Source organism: Hyaena hyaena, unplaced genomic scaffold (assembly GCF_003009895.1).
Source record: "Hyaena hyaena isolate Hyena2069 unplaced genomic scaffold, ASM300989v1 scaffold_106, whole genome shotgun sequence".
NCBI classification, from domain to species: Eukaryota; Metazoa; Chordata; class Mammalia; order Carnivora; family Hyaenidae; genus Hyaena; species Hyaena hyaena.
The window spans coordinates 722633-741767 of record NW_024080738.1 but is presented as its reverse complement, the minus strand read 5'-3'; the positions used below and the strand labels follow the sequence as shown (position 1 = coordinate 741767).

Below are 19135 nucleotides of genomic sequence, written 5' to 3'. Positions count from 1 at the left end.
CTGGATTTCAGTTCCGCTCATGACCTCACGGTTCAATCAGGAGACTGAGCCCCACATCAGGCTGACAGTTCAGAGCTTACTTGGGATACACTCTCTCTCTGCCTCTTTCCCTGCTCACTCATGTATTCTCTCTCTCTCTCTCAATAAATAAATAAACTTAAAAAAAAAATAACATGCTACTAAGGAATGGGTCAACTAAGTACTCAGAGAAGAAATTTAAAAATCCCTGGAAGCAAATGAAAATGTAAACACAATGGTCCAAAATATTTGGGATGCACTAAAGATTTTCTAAAAGGGAAGTTTGTACAGGCCTACCTCAAGAAGCAAGAAAAGTCTCAAATTAACAGCCTAAACTTACATCCAAAGAAGCTAGAAAGAAAATAAACGAAACCCCAAACCAGTAGAAAAAAGGAAGTAATAAAAATTAGAGCAGAAATAAGTGAAACTGAAACTAAAAAACCAGTAGAAGAGACCAATGAAACCAGGAGCTAGTTGTTTGAAAAGATAAAAAAACAATTGATAAATCTTTAACCAGATTCATCAAGAAGAGAGAGTGTGTGAGAGAGCATGCATGTGAGAGTGCTCAAACAAAACCAGAAATGAAACAGGACAAACAACCAACACCACAGAAATACAAAGGACTGTAAGAGAATATTATGAGAAGCTATATGCCAACAAACTAGACAACCTAGAAAAAAAAATGGATGAATTCCTAGAAACCTATAACTTTCTAAAAAATCAGGACGAGAAAAATCTGAACTGGCTAGCAGCAATGAAATTGAATCAGTAATTAAAAAACTCCCAATCAACAGAAGTCCAGGACCAGATGAATGAATTCACAGGTGAATTCTACCAAATGTTAAAAGAAGAGTTCAAACTATTCCAAAAAAATATGAGAGGAAAGAAAAGTACCAAATTCATTCTATGAAGCCAGAATTACCCTTATAACAAAACCAGATAAAGACATTACAAAAAAAGGAGAAATACAGGCCAATACTTCTGATGAACACAGATACAAAAATCCTGAATAAAATATCAGCAAACTGAATCCAACAATACATTAAAGTAAAATCATTTGCAACAATCAAGTGGGATTTATTCCCAGGTTGTATGAGGGGATCAATATTTGCAAATCAATCAAAGAGTGAATCAATAAAAGAAAAGGTAAAACCTATGCGATCATTTCAACAGACACAGAAAAAGCATGTGACAAAGTACAACATCCATTCATGATAAAAATCCTCAATAAAGTAGGTTTAGAGGGATCAAACCTCCACATAATAAAGGCCAAATATGAAAGACCCACAGCTAACATTATATTAATTGGTGGGAAACTGAGAACTTTTCCCCTAAGATCAGGAATAAGATAAAGATGTCTACTCTCACCACTTTTATTAAACATAGTACTAGAAGTTCTAGGCACAGCAATCAGACAAGAATAAAGGACATTCAAATTGGTAAGAAAGAAGTAAAACTTTTACTATTTTCAGATGACATGATCCTATATATACAAAGCCCGAAAGTACGATCACAGAATACCAAATCAATGTACAGAAATCTGTTGCATTTGTATACAACAATAATGAAGTAGCAGAAAGAGAAATTAAGAAAACAATCTCATTTACAATTGCACCAAAAATAATAAAATATCTAGGAATAAACTTAACCAAGGAGGCAAAAGACCCACACTCCTGAAAACTATAAAACATTGATGAAAGAAATTGAAGATGCCACAAATGGAAAGATATTCCATGCTTATGGATTAGAAGAACAAATATTGTTAAAATGTCCCTACTACCCAAAGAAATCTACAGATTTAATGCAATCCCTATCAAAATATCAACAGCATTTTATACAGAACTAGAATAAACAATCCTAAAATTCACATGGAATCACAAAAGACATGGAATAGCCAAAGCAATCTTGAAAAAGAAAAACAAAGCTGGACATTTCACCACTCCTGCTTTGAAGATCTATTACAAAGCTGTAGTAATCAAAACAGTATGATACAGGCACAAAACAAATACATAGATCAATGGAACAAAACAGAAAGCCTAGACATAATCCCATAATTATATGGTCAATTAATCTTTGAAAAGGAGGCAAGCATATGCAATGGGGAAAAAGACAATCTCTTCAAAAATGGTACTGCGAAAACTGGATAGCTACGTGCAAAAGAATGAAAATGAACACTTCTTACACAATACACAAAAAAGAAACTGAAAATGGATTAAGGACCTAAATGTCATACCTGAAACCATAAAATCCTAGAAGAGAAAACAGGCAATGATTTCTTTCACATCAGCCAAAGCAACTTCTTTCTAGATATGTCTCATGAGGCAACAGAGACAAAAACAAAAAAACTATTGGGATTACATCAGATAAAAAGCTTCTGCAAAGCAAAGGAAATATCAACAAAACTGTAAGGCGGCCTACTGAATGGGAGAAGATATTTGCAAATGACATATCTGATAAAGGGTTAGTACTCAAAATATATAAAGATCTTAAACAACTCAACACCCCAAAACCAAATAATCCAATAAAAAACTGGGCCAAAGACATGAACTGACATTTCTCCAAAGAAGATATCCAGATGGCCAACACATACCTGAAGACATGCTCAACATTACTCATCACAGATCATCATCACAGAAATGCAAATTAGATCCACAATGAAATATCACCTCACACCTGTCAGAATGGCTAAAATCAACAACACAAGAAACAACTGTTGGTGAGGATGTAGAGAGAAAGGAACCCTCTTGCACTGTTGATGGGAATGCAAACTGGTGCATAGCTGCACAAAACAGTATGGAGGTTTCTCAAAAAGTTAAAAATAGGACAACCATATGACTCAGTAATCATACTTCTGGGTAGTTACTCAAAGAATATGAAAACACTAATTCAAAATTGTATATGTACCCTATGTTTATTGCAGCATTATTTACAATAGCCAAATTATGGAAGCAGCCCAAGTATCCACTGGTAGATAAATGGATAAAGAAGAGGTGGCATATATATACACAATAGAAGATTATTCAGCCATAGAACGAAATAACAAAGACTGAAATCTTGCCATTCATAATAATAGTGATGGATCTAGAGATTATAATGCTAAGTGAAATAAGTCAACCAGATACCATAAGATTTCAGTCACATGTGGAATTTAAGAAACATAACAAAGGAAAATGAACCAAAAAACAGACCCTTAACTATAGTGAACAAACCACTGGTTGACAGAGGGGAGGTGGGTGGGAGGATGGGTGAAATAGGTGAAGGGGCTTAACTGTACACCTAGGGTGGGCACCTGGGTGGCTCAGTCAGCTAAGTGTCCAACTCTTTGCATCAGCTCAGGTCATGATCTCATAGTTCGTGCCCTGCATCGGATTCTGTGCTGACAGCATGGAGCCTGCTTGGGATTCTTTCTCTCCTTCTCTCTGCCCTCCATCCCTCCCTCCCTATCCTCCTTTCTCAAAATAAATAAACATAAAAGTTTATTTATTTAAAAGAATACACTTATCATGATGAGCACTGAGTAATGCAGAGAATTGTTGAATCACTATATTGTACACCTGAAACCAATATAACACGGTGTGTTAACTATACTGGTATTTTAAAAACTCCAAAAACCCCTCCTTCTTGCTTTTTGTGAAATAAACTCTTACAACCTTGCAGCCCCCAAAATTTGTGATCCTAAAACACCATGAAAACCAAGACCCAGGAAACTGGGCCTCGTATAATTTGCACTGAGAAAGCTAGTGGAAGAGGCAGAGCTAGGAATATTCTTTTCGCTTTGTTTTTTGCCCCTCTCATATTAATCAGAATAGCATTCACTTTTTCCTCATGTTATACAATTATTCTGGCTTAAGTACACTGAACTGGTCCTCTCAATTAACCTCTGTCTGGAAAATGATACAGATAATGGAAATTCCGAAGAATAAGTTTCCACGGCCTCCTTCCCCTCTCGGTAATTTTTTACTTTGTTCTTATGTAAAAATCTCTTTTAATAACAAAATTTCCTTTTGAGCCTTGAAGCCTCATCAGTCCCAACCACTGCTGGGGCTTACACTTACATAAGTTTCTTCTTGCAGCATTATCTGTTAGCTCACTTAGAACACACAGAACGGTTCAATGCATTCATAATGCTTACACCAGAAACACAAGGCTGCCTCCATCAGGAGACATCAACTGACTGGCCCACGGAACAAAGGCCCAGGCTGAACAAAAGCTCCATCCAGCCTTCCCCGGAACACACAGACATCCCTGTCATTGGACATTCTGAAGGGCAGAGATGGATCTAATCTTGTCCATGAATCTGCCTCGCTGGGAAAAAATGCTGATTGCTGAGATTAGTCTTGAAATAACAATGCCTCCACTCAGCGAGCAGAATTTGGGACAGCACCTGAAGGTTTCAGGGGCTAGTAATATGTCAAGAACTCACTATTGCTGTTATTTCCAAAGCAGCAGTACGATGTCCTTATGTGCTCTCCTGGCTAGGACTCTGTGTGGGCTTTCCTGGGTGATGCAGCACAAGTAAAAAAATAAAAATAAAAAAATCCTGTCTTTGAAGAGCTTACTATTCAAGACACAGATGCAGGAACAGAAGGCCCTCAAGATGGAACAACTTGATAGATGTGCAACAAATACGTCAATGAAATAACCGCTTTAACTGAAAATAAGATGGGTTACAAGTATCTTCACATGTTGTAAAGGATGAGTCATTTCAGGCTTGTATTTTCAGATACGGCGACAACCTGACATGTGTTCAGTTGGCTATTTGCCTGAAGAAACATCAGCCACTTAACCAGATATCAGACCTGGAAGACAAAGACGGGTCCAGGGTCACTGTTCGGGTTGGGTCCAGCCTGGAGTTGCAGAGGATCATGAAGGGGACAGGCTGGATCCCAATTTCCAGGGGATCTTGGAGAGCCCTAAGTAAACAACCTCTCCCAGAATGCGGTGAGTGGGAGTGGGTCCCCAGAACCGTCTCACTGGCCCTCAAGTCACCCAGTTCAGTGGCTGGGTCCTTGGACTCTCTACAGTCTTAGGGACCGACCCCAGCGTAGGACTAGTTCTCGCTGGGATTAGACTCATTTTCCATTAGTTCCTCACTTAAAATTCTGCAGTTTCAAGACAGGTTTTCTGATCTGCTTTTGTGTACAGAAAAATATCCAAAACTAAATTTTGAAAAATTAATATCTCATTAATTAAAGTTACCAATTTCAAGCCCAATTTCTTCTTAAACTTACTGATTTGAGCTCAACTCCCAAATCTTATTATTCTCCTAATCTATCAAATGTTAACAATTAACACTTATTTTTAAAAGGGCCTTTACAGCTTAATTAACTAATTTCCTTTAACATCTTAAACGACATTTATACATTTAATGTATTGATTTTCTAAGTAGTTCAGTGACTGCTGATTTGATTAATAAGCAAAACCTTTAAAATACTTTAAACATTCTTGTAAATCTGATTAAACACATAAACATGGTGAATATTAAATCCTCTTAAACATTTCAATTTTACAAATTTACTAAAACTTTACCCTATACTCCTCAACTTAATACTGCAAATATAAATCAATTATAAACTACGTTTTAAACTGGAATCACAGAGTCGATCTCTTGCTCTAATAGACCAAATTCTCTAAAACACAACAAATTCTTTTTTATAAATTACCTTTGAGAGAGACAGACTGCCAGCAGAGGAGGGGCAGAGAGAGAGGGAGACATAGAATCTGAAATAGTCTACAGGCTCTGAGCTGTCACCACAGAGTGCCCAACGCAGGGCTTGAAGCCACGAACTGTGAGATCGTGACCTGAGCCAAAGCCGGACACTTAACCGACTGAGCCACCCCGGCGCCCCAACAAACTCTTAAAATACCAAACATGAACAAATTATTTCTGAACCTGAAACAGAAATTTTAATATTATAGATTTTATTTATTATTTCTGTACTTAATTTTTTTTTCTAGGATTAAAACACAAATACCCACTAAGGGGATAACTCTGTTTGTCCAAATAATTTGGGGTTGCTTTTCTAGTGGACTGAGGTTACACATGGATAGCTGTTTGGCCAGGAGGTGTCCCAACAAAGAGGAAGGAGGAGGACCCTCTTCTATGGTTGCTCTAGTAGGGATTCCAGGACTGAAAGGGCCCATCTCCCTGGATATGTTACTCATGATGCAATTCTTCTCCACTAACAGACCTCTGCAACCTCCTCTCAGACTGTGGCTTCCATCACTGCTTCTCTAAAGATATTTTAATGTCACCTCCCTGGATTCTATGTCTTTCAAGGCTTTGCTGCCTCTACAGTCATCTGATAACCAGATGTTCTTGGGTTCATGAAGCAGAGGAGCCTGTGAGGCCCAGCAGTCTGAAATATCCCATGTGAATCTGGTGTTGAGGGAGTGACCCCAAAGCAGGTGGGAACTGAAGACAAATACGGTCAGGAAAGAGAGGAGCTGAGCTGCTCATGACTTGACTAGCAACACCATAACACTTAATGGGATCATGGAAAACAATCTGATGCGCTGGCTTCTGGGGCCCTAAAAACACAGCATCTTCTCGTGGCCATTTGTGGGCCCACTGGCTTCCAGAGTCTCTGCCTCCTCCTGGGGTCCTTCTTGGGCATGTTCATGCCACATGATCCTGCTCCCCTTTCCTAGGTGACAGAGCCAAGAAAGAACCCCCTAAGAGAAAGCAAGCAAAAACACTGGGTTCAGTAATGGGATTCACCCTGAACAAGTACACACAGCCCAGGGTGGTCACACAAATGGCAGAGCAAGAGTCTGAAGTGATGTCTAACAGGAAAAGTATTAGTTCTGACCTCGCTTCATTTATTCGGGTGAAAAGGAGATGAGAGACCTTTCTACAGCATTAGAATAGGTTATAAAACTGTTTCTTTATTCAGCAATGCCCAAGCTCTGGAAGCTTCCTCCATGATAGTGTTTATTATTTGACTGTTTTCATTGATCCTTTCTACAGCCCTTTCAAAAGAGGGTGATCAAAACTGAATTTTTTCCTAACTGAATTACCCTTTCAGTTGTCAAGGATAGAAACTCATCTCATGCTTTTTAATAAGGGAAAATGTAATACTGAAGAGACACTGAAGAGTGCAGTGAGCCACAGAAGTAAGTGTAGCTAAGGATTCACATGCAGTGAGGTCCATTCTTTTCTCTTCTCTGGCTTTTTCTTGTAAGTCAGTACCATTCTTTTCTCTGATAGCAGTGTGGCTTTCTCTATGTGGTGGAAAACACAGCTGCTAACTGCTCCTAAGCTTTACACATTAGAACTTCAGCCACCTAGAGGGAGACCAGTTTCTCTTTCCCAATCAACGCCAGTTCCCCAATGCCAAAATGACATCAGTGCACATTTGAAGTCCAAATACTTCAACTAGAGCTGGGAGGCATGATTGGGTTATCCTACCATGGTGCTTCGGATGCACCTGTGTGAATGGGGGAGAGTACTCTCAACACCAAGTACTAGAAAGGGAATATCTTATTTGGCCATGATACGGAGATGACCAATGCTAAACATTAACAGAACATCTTAACCCTTATACTTGGTATCATAACTTACATGGTTCAACATCAGGCTTTCTTGTAAATAAATTACATTTCTCATTTACATTGTTTGAATACCTTTTGGATCTGAAAAGGTAGAACATAAAAAAATCTTACTTATTTGAAAGTTAGGTGACAAATAAATTGCAAAACCCAATTTCCTGGGAATTTGTAGGGAGTGTAGCCAATAACCTAATGATTTGGGTATGATTTCAAGCCTTGCAATATTAGGTAGGCATTTTCTTTACTTCTCTTTTAAAGGAAGATATCCTTCTCTTTTGGGGTCCAAGGGAGAAAAATCTATTTGTAGTTTCTGACAACAAAGATTACAGATAAGCAATATATTGGGATCAAACTAAGATGACATGCCTTTTGGAGCTTTCAGTCATATACATTTACTGTTAAATTGCATGTGGAAGAGTCTGTAGGATAGATAATGTTAAACCACAAGCAAGTCTTAGTAAACTTAAGAGTTTTGAATCAGATCAACCATTTTTTTACCACAATGATATGCAACTAAAAATCAATTACAAGAAGACTGAAAAATTCACAAATATATGGAGATAAAACAACACGGTATTGAGCAGCCAAGGGGTCAAAGGAGAAACCAAGAGAGAATTCAAAAATTACCTTGAGAAAAACAAAAATGTAAATACAACATACCAAACCTATGAGATGTAGCAAAAGCAGTTCTAACAGAATTTCATAACAACCAATGCCGAGATCAAGAAACAAGAAAGATTTCAAATAACCATACTTAGCACCTCAATGAAGTAGAAAAACAGCAAACAAAACCTAAAGTTAGTAGAGGAACAAAATAACAAAGATCAGAGCAGAAATACACGAAAGAGAGACAATAAAGAAGATAAATGAAACCAAGAGGTGGTTTTTTTGTCATTCCAGTGTAGTTAACATACAGTGTTATATTCACTTCAGGAGTACTGTATAGCAATTCAACACTGAAGAGGTGTTTTTTTTGAGAGATAAACAAAACTGACAACCTTAGACAGACCTACCAGTAAAAAAAAAAAAAAAAGAGGACTCAAAATCAGAAATGAAAGTGATGTGGGGCGCCTGGGTGGCTCAGTCTGTTGGCATCCGACTTCGGCTCAGGTCATGATCTCACGGTTTGTGGGTCTGAGCCCTGTGTCGGGCTCTGTGCTGACAGCTAGCTCAGAGCCTGGTGCCTGCTTCAGATTCTGTGTCTTCCTCTATCTCTGACCTTCCTCTACTCACTCCCTCTCTCCCTCTCAGAAATAAAAAAAAACATTAAAAAAAAAAAAAAAAAAAGAAATGAAAGTGATGTTACAAGTGATACCACAGAAATACAAAACATCAAAGATAATACTATGAACAATTATATGGCAATAATTAAACAGCCTACATGAAATAGATAAATTCCTGGAAGCATACAACCTACCAAGAGTAAATCATGAAGAAACAGAAAACCTACATAGATCAATTACTGGTAAGGAAACTGAACCAGTAATCAAAATCTCCCAAGCAACAAAAGTCCGGGACCAGATGGCTTTACTGGTGAAATCTACCATTTAAAGAGTTCATGCTAATTCCTTCTCAAACTCTTTGAAAAAACAGAAAAGGAGGGACCACTTCCAAACATTTTATGAGGTGAGCAGTGCCCTGAAAACAGAACCAGACAAGGGCACAACAAGAAATTACAGGCTAATATCCCTGATAAATGTAGATACAAAAATCCTCAACAAAATATTACCAAACTGAATTCACAAGATATTAAAACGATCATACACCATGTTCAAGTGGGATTTATTCCAGGATTACAATGGGTACGCAGTAATCAATGCAATACACCATCATCAACAAAATGAGGATAAAACATGATCATCTCAATAGATGCAGAAAAAAGCTTTTGACAAAATTTAACATCCAGTTGTGATAAAAACTCTCAACATACTAGGTATTGAGGGAACATCCCTCAACACAATAAAGGCCATATGGGACAAGTCAACAGCTAACATCTTACCCAATGGTGAAAACCCAAAGCTTTTTGTCTTAGATCAAGAACAAGGCAAGGATGGTCACTCTCATCACTTTAATTCAATATAGTATTGAAAATCCTAGCCAGAGTCATTAGACAAGACAAAGAGATAAAAAGCATCCAAATAAAAAGGAAGAAGGAAAACTGTCCTGTATTTGTAGATGACATGATATTATATACAGAAAGCCCTAAAGACTTCATCAAAAAAGAACTAATAAATTCAGTAAAGCTACAAGATACAAAATCAATATACAAAAATCTGTTGCATGTATAGACACAAATAATGGACTACCAGAAAGAGAAAATTTTAAAAATCCCATTTACAGTTGCATCAGAAATAAAATAAAACAAAACAAAATAGCTAGGATTAAATATAAGCAAGGAGATAAAAATTTGTATACTGAAAACTATAAGACATTGATGAAAGAAACTGAAGATGACACAAGTAAATGGAAAATATTCCATGCTAATGGATTGGAAGAATTAATACTGTTAAATGTCCATACTATCCAAGGCAACCTACAGATTAAATGCAATTTCTATCAAAATTCCAATGTTATTTTTCATAGGAATAGAACAAATGATCCTAAAATTTGGATGGAATCATAAAAGACCCCAAATAGCCAAGCAATCTTGAGGAAGAATAAAGCTGGAGGCATCATGCTTCCTGATTTCAAACTGTATCACAAGGCTATAGTAATCCAAACAGTGGTGTTGGCATAGAAACAGAAATATGGATCAACTGAAACAGAATAGAGAGCCCAGAAATAAACACAGGTATATATGGTCAATTAATTTATGACAAAGGAGCAAACAAATACAATGAGGAAGACAGTGTCTTTAATAAATAGAGTTGGGAAAACTGAACAGCTACGTGCAAAAGAATGAAACTGGACGACTGTCTCACACCACTCACAAAAATTAACCTGAAATGAATCAAAGATTAAAATGTAAGATTTGAAACCATAAAACTCCTATCTTCGACCCTGTTTTAGCAGCAATTTCTTGGATAGTCACCCAAAGTATAGGCAACAAAAGCTAAAGCAAACAAATGGGCATACATAAAAATTAACTCAAAATGGATTAAAAACTTGAATGTAAGACCTGAAATCTAAATCTCCGAGAAGAGAACGTAGGTGATAAGCTCTTGACATTGATCTCGGTGATGACTTTTTGGATTTGACACCACATATAAAGGTGAAATAGCAGAAGTGAGTAAAGGACTAAATAGAACTAAAAAACATCTGCACTCAAGGGAAACCATCAACAAAATAAAAAGTATGAATGGGAGAAAGTATTTATAAATCATTTATCTGATAAATGATCAAAAAAACCCCAATCTGATTGAAAAATGAGCAGACATCTGAATAGACATTTTTTCCCAAGACATATAGATGTGCCAACAGACACATGAAGAGATGTTCAACATCACTAGTCATCAAGGAAATGCAAATCAAAACCATAATGAAATATCACCAAAATGGTTATTTTCAAAAAGAGAAGAAATAATAAGTGTTGATGAGGGAGGACATGGAAATAAGGAAACCCTTGTGCACTGTTGGTGGGAATGTAAATTGGTGCAGCCACTGTGCAAAACAGTAGGAAGGGTCCTCAAGAAGTTAAAAATAGAACTACCCTACTATCCAGCAATTCCTTCTGGGTGTTTATCTGAAGGAAACAAAAACATTAACTTGAAAAATCACCTGCCCTCCCATGTTCACTAATTATAGTAGCCAAGACATGGACACAAGTGTCCACTGATGGATAAATGGATAAAGAAAAATGACACACACACACACACACAAACACACACAAATATTACTTGGCCATAAAAAAAAGAAAATCATTTGCAACAACATGGATGGACCCTGAGGACATTATGCTAAGTGAAATTAAGTCAGGGAAAGCCAAATGCTGTATGATCTCTCTTCTCTGTGGCATCTAATAGATACAGAGAACGCACTGGTGATTGCAGTGGTGGGGGGTTGAGGGTGGGTGAAATGGATGAAACTGGTCAAAAGGTACAAACTTCCCATCAGAAAATAAGCCATAGGGATATGACACACAGTATGGTGACGGCTACACACTATTGTACTGCATATTGGGAGTTTCTGAGGGTGGATCTTAAAAGTTCTGGTAATGGAGGGTGCCTGGGTGGCTCCGTCGGTTAAGCATTCAACTCTTGATTTTGGCTCAGGTCTTGATCTCATGGCTTGTGAGTTTGAGCCCTTCACTGGGCCTCTGCACTGACAGAAAGGAGCCGGCTTAGGATTGTTTCCCTCTTCCTCTCTGCCCCTCCCATGTGAGTTCTCTCTCTCTCTCTCAAAATAAATAAATAAACTTAAAAAAAAGTTCTGGTGATGGATGTTAACTAGACTTACTGTGATCATTTTGCAACACATGCAAATCATGATGTTGTGCATCTGAAACTAATATTATTTTTGTTAATTATATCTCAATTAGCAAACACCAAGGAAACAAGTCATTATCAAGGTTACTGAAGTATAGAACAATTTGGTCCAGATTCATTAACTTCAGCCAAAAGAATATGAATCGGTAGGTCTGAAGGTATATGCATTTTTATCAAACACTCTGGGTGATTTTGATGTAGGTGGTTCAGAAAAATAAGTTTATATATATTTTGTATAATACATATTCTGCAAAAGCAGAAGAGGGCATTTGAAAGCTAATATGGTCACTTCTTCCAAAGGAAGTTTATCTACATGTTTCTCCAAGTTTTTGATCTGTATTACAGTGAATCTTAGCATGTATGAGGACAAGTACTGCTTGACTAAAGCTCAAAATTCTTAGGCTCGAAGGTTTAATAAACAGTGCTTTGATAAATAGAATCAGCCTTCTGTTGCAAGTTTTACAAAGTGTGAATCCATTTCTCCCCCCAAAGTACCTCCTAACGTACAATAGGATTTATTATCTGTCTCCTCCTGTTCATATAGAAACTTTATGAGGGCAGGGATTTCTGCCTTGTGTACTGCTGTGTTCTGAGCTCATAGTGCCTGGCACAGAGCGGGTACTCTCTAAGTTGGGTGAATAAACAACTGGTTAAATTTAGGCATGATGTAAATTCCCCACCACCTACAGATTACAGGTCTGTGTTGACACCACAAAATGCTGTAAAGATAATTATGGGAGCAGATGGTGTTGCAGGACTGATCTTATTCCCAAGTGCCAGGATGAGAGCAGCAGCGCACGGTGGAAGCCACAGGGCCTTGTGTGAGCAGAGACCAGGGACATGGCCACACGGGTGGTAGTCCATACTCTGCCTACATGGGTGGCCTTGGCTTTTAGTGGGAAAATACTCAAGTTTCTGTTTTTGCAACGTCCATTCCTTATAGACATTTTTACAATAGCTATAAACTTATGGTACTGTAAATCAATAATCTATGTCGCCCATAATGGGCCTCATCAACTTCTTTAGAGCTAGGCTGCCAAGTTCTGCGATAAGCAAACTACATGTGCTTACTAAGCATTAATGAGCCCCACTTGCTTAACTGGCTTTGGGGTCAGATAAGAGGATTCCTGGTTACTAATGCACATTAGAATGCCGCTTTCGATATCCAATTCAGGAGTAAAGAAGCACTGTATTTGTTTTATATTTTACCTAGTACATTATAGCTTTTGTATATTTTAAATACAAATCCTACAATGTCTATGCAGTAGGCTTTAATGAAAGCACCCAACTATCCCCTAAAAATGGCTGAAAATATGTTTATTTTTTTGCCAATGTTTATTATTTAACTCTTCAACTATAGAAAAAATGTTGAAAGAATAGTACCAGGAATGCCTCACATACCAGTTATTTTGTCTCATTTTCTTTATCTACATCTGTACAGATGTATTTTACGTGTATATTTTATCCTTCAGTTTCTCTAAATGTATACACATATATATAAGAATAGGTGTATGTAGCAGAATCTATATATAGCTTTTTGCTGAACCACCTGAAAACAATTTGTGGCCCTCATAACATTTTATTCCTACATATTTCAGCCTGCATCTCCCAAGAATAATTTAGGTATATCCCATTTTCATGGTGGAGATGAGCACATGCTCATATATCCTAATCAAGTATTTTGAATTCTTGTTTCCGGCAAAAAGTTGCCAGAATTGTTATATTCTGGAGAGAGGCCTCTGAAGTTGGGAGGTCCTGGCAGCCACCAATTCAGCTAATGGCAGAGCCATCTATGTGCATGTGAACCCTTAGTGAGCCACTTACTAGCTCTGTGACCTGGAGCAAGTAGCTTACTAACTGTGAAGATGGTGATAGCGATAATAGCAGCAAACACTTACTAGACCTTACTATGTGCCAGGATTTACTATTCTCCATCTTTTCCCTAGGAGGGACATCTCCGAGATGGTAACACAGGTAGTTGCTGCCTTTGCTCCCCTTCACAAGAATAAGCACAGCTAACAGCTATTCATAAATAAGATACCACTGAGAAAGTCCTAGACCTGGGGGGCAAGGCTGATGCACCCCCCGCATCACAGAAAACAAGACAGAGTCATTAGAAGGGTAAGAGAAGCAACTACACCTTGACCGCAATGCCCCACCCCCAGGACAGCACAGAACCACACAGAGAGGTCTGTCCTGAGCCTCCAGTGGGAAAAGAGAGCCAGGGGTGGACATCCAGCTCCGCCAGCATTGTGGGTTGCTCCCTGGGAGCCCCTACTCCTGCCTCACCTCCTGAAGATCATGAGGGCATCTGCAGAGCTTGACGACTGGAAATCTGATTATGATGGAGAAGGTGGGAGGGGCCTGCAAGCACCAGCAGCTGGATCTTGGCTGAGTTTCCGCCTGCAGCACCCAAGTAGTCCCAACTGACCCTGCTCATCTGCAGAGCTAAGATGGTGGCACAGTCCGACCAGGGAAGTAAATCACAGGCCAGCCTGATTCAGGTCTCCCACGGAAAAGCCTTCACAGTTCTGGAGCCCAGTCTGTCCTCTCACCCAGGCAGGGGAGCTGAGTCACAGTCCCATCCACTGCTGAATACGGCTTCTGGTCCCACCTAACCAGGAAGCCAGACTGCAACACCTGAAAGTCTCAAAGTCCAGCAACACTTGAGTGGAGTCCAACAGGTAGAACAGACACAGAAGAAAACCAGTGGCACCATTCTGCCAGGGTACCTGAGGTATGGGTTGACTTGAGTCAAGACCACGAAGAGCCTTATCAGGCTTGGAGCCAGTTCTGTTCCACTCATGCAAGGGAGTTAATTCAGAGTTCCATCAGAACACCTGGGAAGTTACATAAGTCAGTTCTCTTGCTCTGTCTAGAAAGGGGAGCTAATTCATAGCTTCACTCTGCTGACGGTAGCTCTGAGCCCTGCCCAAATGGGAAGCCTGGCCTGAGCACCTTTGTAACAGCTTGGCCTGAGCACTAGAGCAGAAAGCCCAATGAGCAGCTCAGCCTGTCTTCAGAGGCAAGCTGGTGACCCAGTCTAGGCAGAGAGTTTGGTGTTCAAGTCTACCTGATTAGCTCCTCAGACAAGAGTCTTGTCAGCTTTCAGGTTTACTCTGTATACTGTGTCCCCCTTATCCCTCTGGGACAGGGAAGCTAACTTCTAGCCCTGTCCAGTGCTGAATACAGCCTCCAATCTTGCTAACCAGGAAACCTAACAAGAGCTCCTAGGAATCTCAGTAGCCCATCCTGCAGCCCTGATTACTGTACCATTTGAGCAGAAAATCCAACTAATGGCTCTGTACCCAAAGAGCCAAGATTGTAACTCCATCTCTCCAGGGGGCTCAGCAAGTAGGTATGTGTTATTTGATTCCTAAAGAGCCTTGCCAGACCTGGGGACTGCTCTGCAGCCCCAATTACCATGCAGGGAAGGTGATTTATTGCCACACCCAAAGCAGAAGAGTCTCCAGCTCTGGAAACCTAACCAGAGTTCCCAAGAATCTGGATAGCCCAATTTACAACTCCTATGATAGAAGCACTGAGAGGAGAACCCAGCCAGTGGCCCACTCATCTAAGAGCTGGGGCAGTGCTCTGTTAGGCCACAGAACTTGGTGCACAGTTCTGACTAATGTGATCCTCAAACAAGAGCCTTGCCAGTCTTGGAGCCTGTAGGGGGCCCTGCCTGGGCACAGAAACAAATTTGTAGCCCCGTCCACTGCTGAATATAGCATTCAGTCTACCCAACTAGCGGACCTAACCAGAGGAAACGAGAAGCTGTGTAGTCCACCCTATAGCCCTGCTTACAGTGACACATGAATGGAGAGGACAACACAGGGCTTTCCCCATCTGCAGAGCAAATATGGTAGCCCTGTCCGAGCAGGATAGTCAGTCCTCAGATAATGAGCAGTGTGGGCCCCGAAGCCTATTCTGCCACTGCACCAGGATAGGGAGGCTAATTCATAGCCCTGCCTATTGCAGAATTTTGTACCCAGTCCCAGCCACCTGGGAAGCCTGATCAGAAAACTCCAGGAGTCTTGAAGCCCATCCTGCAGCCTTGCTTGAACAGGGAACCAAGAGCAGTCCTATCCAGTGCTACCAGCCAGTTAGCACGCCCACACACCCATGACCTCAGAGCCTTGTCAGTGGCCTCATCCAAAAGTAGACCCTGATGGGGCACCTGGGTGGCTCAGTTGGTTAAACATCCGACTTCAGCTCAGCTCATGACCTCATGGTTCATGGTTCTATGCTGACTGCCAGCTCAGAGCCTGGAGCCTGTTTCAGATTCTGTATCTCCCTCTCTCTCTGACCCTCCCCTGCTCGCTTGCTCTCTCTCTCTGTCAAAAATATATAAAACATTCAAAAGTAGACCCTGATAGCGAGCTCCACCTGCTCAATATGTTATCAGCTGACATGTCCAGATCACCAAGCTGGGAAGAATGGTGAAGGACTGTTGGCCAGAGTGAACCTGCAAAGTCCAGAAAAGGAAATAGCTTACTCAAATGCACAGATACTGTAAGGAATCCAGGATCATGAAAAATTAGGTAAACATAACACCATCAAAGGAAATTTATAAAGCTCCAATAACTGACTTAAAGAAATAGAGATCTATCAGGGTGATGGGTGGCTCAGTTGATTAAGACTCTGACTTCAGTTCAGGTCATGATCTCATAGTTTGTGAGTTTGAGCCCCGCACTGGGCACTGTGCTGACAGCTCAGAGCCTGGAGCCTGCTTTGGATTCTGTGTCTCCCTCTCTCTCTGCCGCTCCCCTACTTGTGCTCTGTCTCTCTCTCAAAAATAAACAAACATTAAAAAAAAAATTAAAAAAAAAAAGAAATGGAGATCTATGAAATTTATGAACTGTCAGACAATGAATTCAGAATAATCCTCTTAAAGATGTTTAAGGAACTACAAGAACACACAGACAACTAAATGAAATTAGGAAAACAATGCATGAACAAAAATAAGTTCAATAAAGAGATGGAAGCCATAAAAAAACCCAGAATTCCTAAGGCTAAGAAATACAATGACCTGGAGAATTCAATAGGGAGCTTCAAAAACGGACTTGACCGTGTAGAAAACAGAATCAATGACCTAGCAGACAGGACCTTGGATATTATCCAGCCAGAGGAGCAAGAAGAAAAAAGAATGAAACACAGTGAAGAAAGCCTACAGGGTGTATGCAACACAATCAAAAGAAACAACGTCAATATTGTGGGAATTCCAGAAGGAGAAAAGAAAGAGAAAAGGACAGAAAGTAGATTTATAAGCAATAATGGCTGAAAACTTCCCAAACCTTTGGAGAGAAATGGACATCCAGAACCATGAAACCCAAAGGATCACAGATAGGTTGAACCTAAATAGGACTACCACCACCCTGCATTATAATTAAAACTTTAAAAGTCAAGGACAAAGAATTTTGAAAGTAGCAAGAGAGAAGAGACAAGTTTCATGCAAGGTAACTCCCATCACATTATTAGCAGGTTTCTCAACAGGAACTTTTCAGACCAGAAGTGAATGAGAGGATATACACAAAGTAATGAAAGAAAAAACTCAACCAAGAACTGTATATCCAGCAAAACTGTCCTTCAGAAACGGAGAGATAGACTTTCCCAAACAAGCAAAAGCTGAGGAGTTCATCATGACTAGACCTGTTTTACAAGAAGTGAAAAGGAGATGAGTGGAAATAAAAGGACAGTATTTAACATCATAAAAACATACAATAGAGTGAAATTCACTGGTAATGGTAAATAATAGTCAAAATTAGATTCTGTAACACGGTAATTAATGGTGGTGTGTGTAATTCACTTACAACTTTAGTTTAAAAGTTAGAAATACAAACACATTGTATGTGTTTAAATTTAAATTGTATGTGAATAAAAACATTCACAACTGCAGTAATCTGTTACGGATGCAAACTATAAAAATATATAAAGTGTAACATCCAAAATATAAAATGTGAGAGGGAGGAAAAGTAAAAGTATAAAGTTGTTATCAGTATAAAATAGGGTGTTATAATTTTAACATTTTATATATGCCTCAGGATAACCGTAAGGGAAAAATCTGTAGTAATTACACAAAGGAATATGATACAAAAGTCAAGGCACACTGATCCTGAAAGACATCAATATATTTAAATATGTATCTGTATATACATATAAATACATATAAAATATGTACATAAAATATATATTGTATATTATATACATACATAAAAGCATAAGAAAGAATGATGGATCTACAAAACAGAAAACAATGAACAAAATGGCAATATTAAGGATCTATCAATAATTATTATAAATGTAAATGGATTAATTTCTCCAATCAAAACAGAGCATGGGTGAATGTATATATACAAACGCCACAGGATCTAATGATACGCTGCCTACAAGAGACTGATTTTAGACTTCAAGATATATGTAGACTGAGAGTAAAAGAATGGAAAAAGATACTCAAGCAAATGTTAATTTAAAAAAGCAAGGATACCTATATTTATATCAGAAAAAAGAGAGTTTAAATAAATAATGAAAAGAAGATACAAAAATGGCCATTATAAGATGATACAGAGGTCAGTCCTTCAAGAAAATATAACAATTTTGAACAATTTTTATACTCCCAGCATTGGTCCACCTCAATATATAAAGCAAAAACTAACATAAATAAACACCAATTAATAATAGTTGAGTCTTTGTAAAACACTCTTGACAATGGTTTGGTCATTCATACAGAGAATTAATAAGGAAATAGAAGATTTGACTATAGACCAATGGACCTAACAGTCATGTACAGCCTATTTAACAAAGCACAACACACATTCTTCTCAAGCACACATGAAACATTTTCTAGGACAGACCATATGTTAGGTCACTAAACAAGTCTTAGCAAATTCAAGATGAATGAAATCATGCCAAGTATCCTCTCTGAACACAATGGTTTAAAACTAAAAAATCAGTAACTAGAGAAAACTACAAAACTCACAAATACATGGAAATTAAACAATGCTCTCCTGAGCAACCAATAGATCAACAAATAAACTGAACGAGAATTTTTTTTTTTTTTTACAAATAGTTTATTGTCAAATTAGTTTCCACATAACACCCAGTGCGCATCCCAAGTGCCCTCCTCCATGCCCATCCCCCCC

General features: G+C 38.8%; 1 protein-coding gene across 2 annotated transcripts in view; it reads right to left on the bottom strand.

Annotated features, from left to right (window-relative positions):
- FAM124A (family with sequence similarity 124 member A) overlaps positions 1-19135 on the bottom strand; it is a 111516-nt gene that overhangs the window by 42744 nt on the left and 49637 nt on the right. Inside the window, exons 4-5 of one of the 2 annotated variants that reach the window (XM_039236097.1) lie at positions 7583-7653; positions 4649-4817 (exon numbers count right to left, since the gene is read on the bottom strand). The exons of the other annotated variant lie outside the window; for it this stretch is intronic. Of the exons in view, the coding sequence (XP_039092028.1) occupies positions 7624-7653 (30 nt within the window). The 3' untranslated portion in view covers positions 4649-4817; positions 7583-7623. Of the gene's footprint in view, positions 1-4648; positions 4818-7582; positions 7654-19135 lie in introns of those variants that run through there. 2 annotated transcript variants of the gene reach the window in all.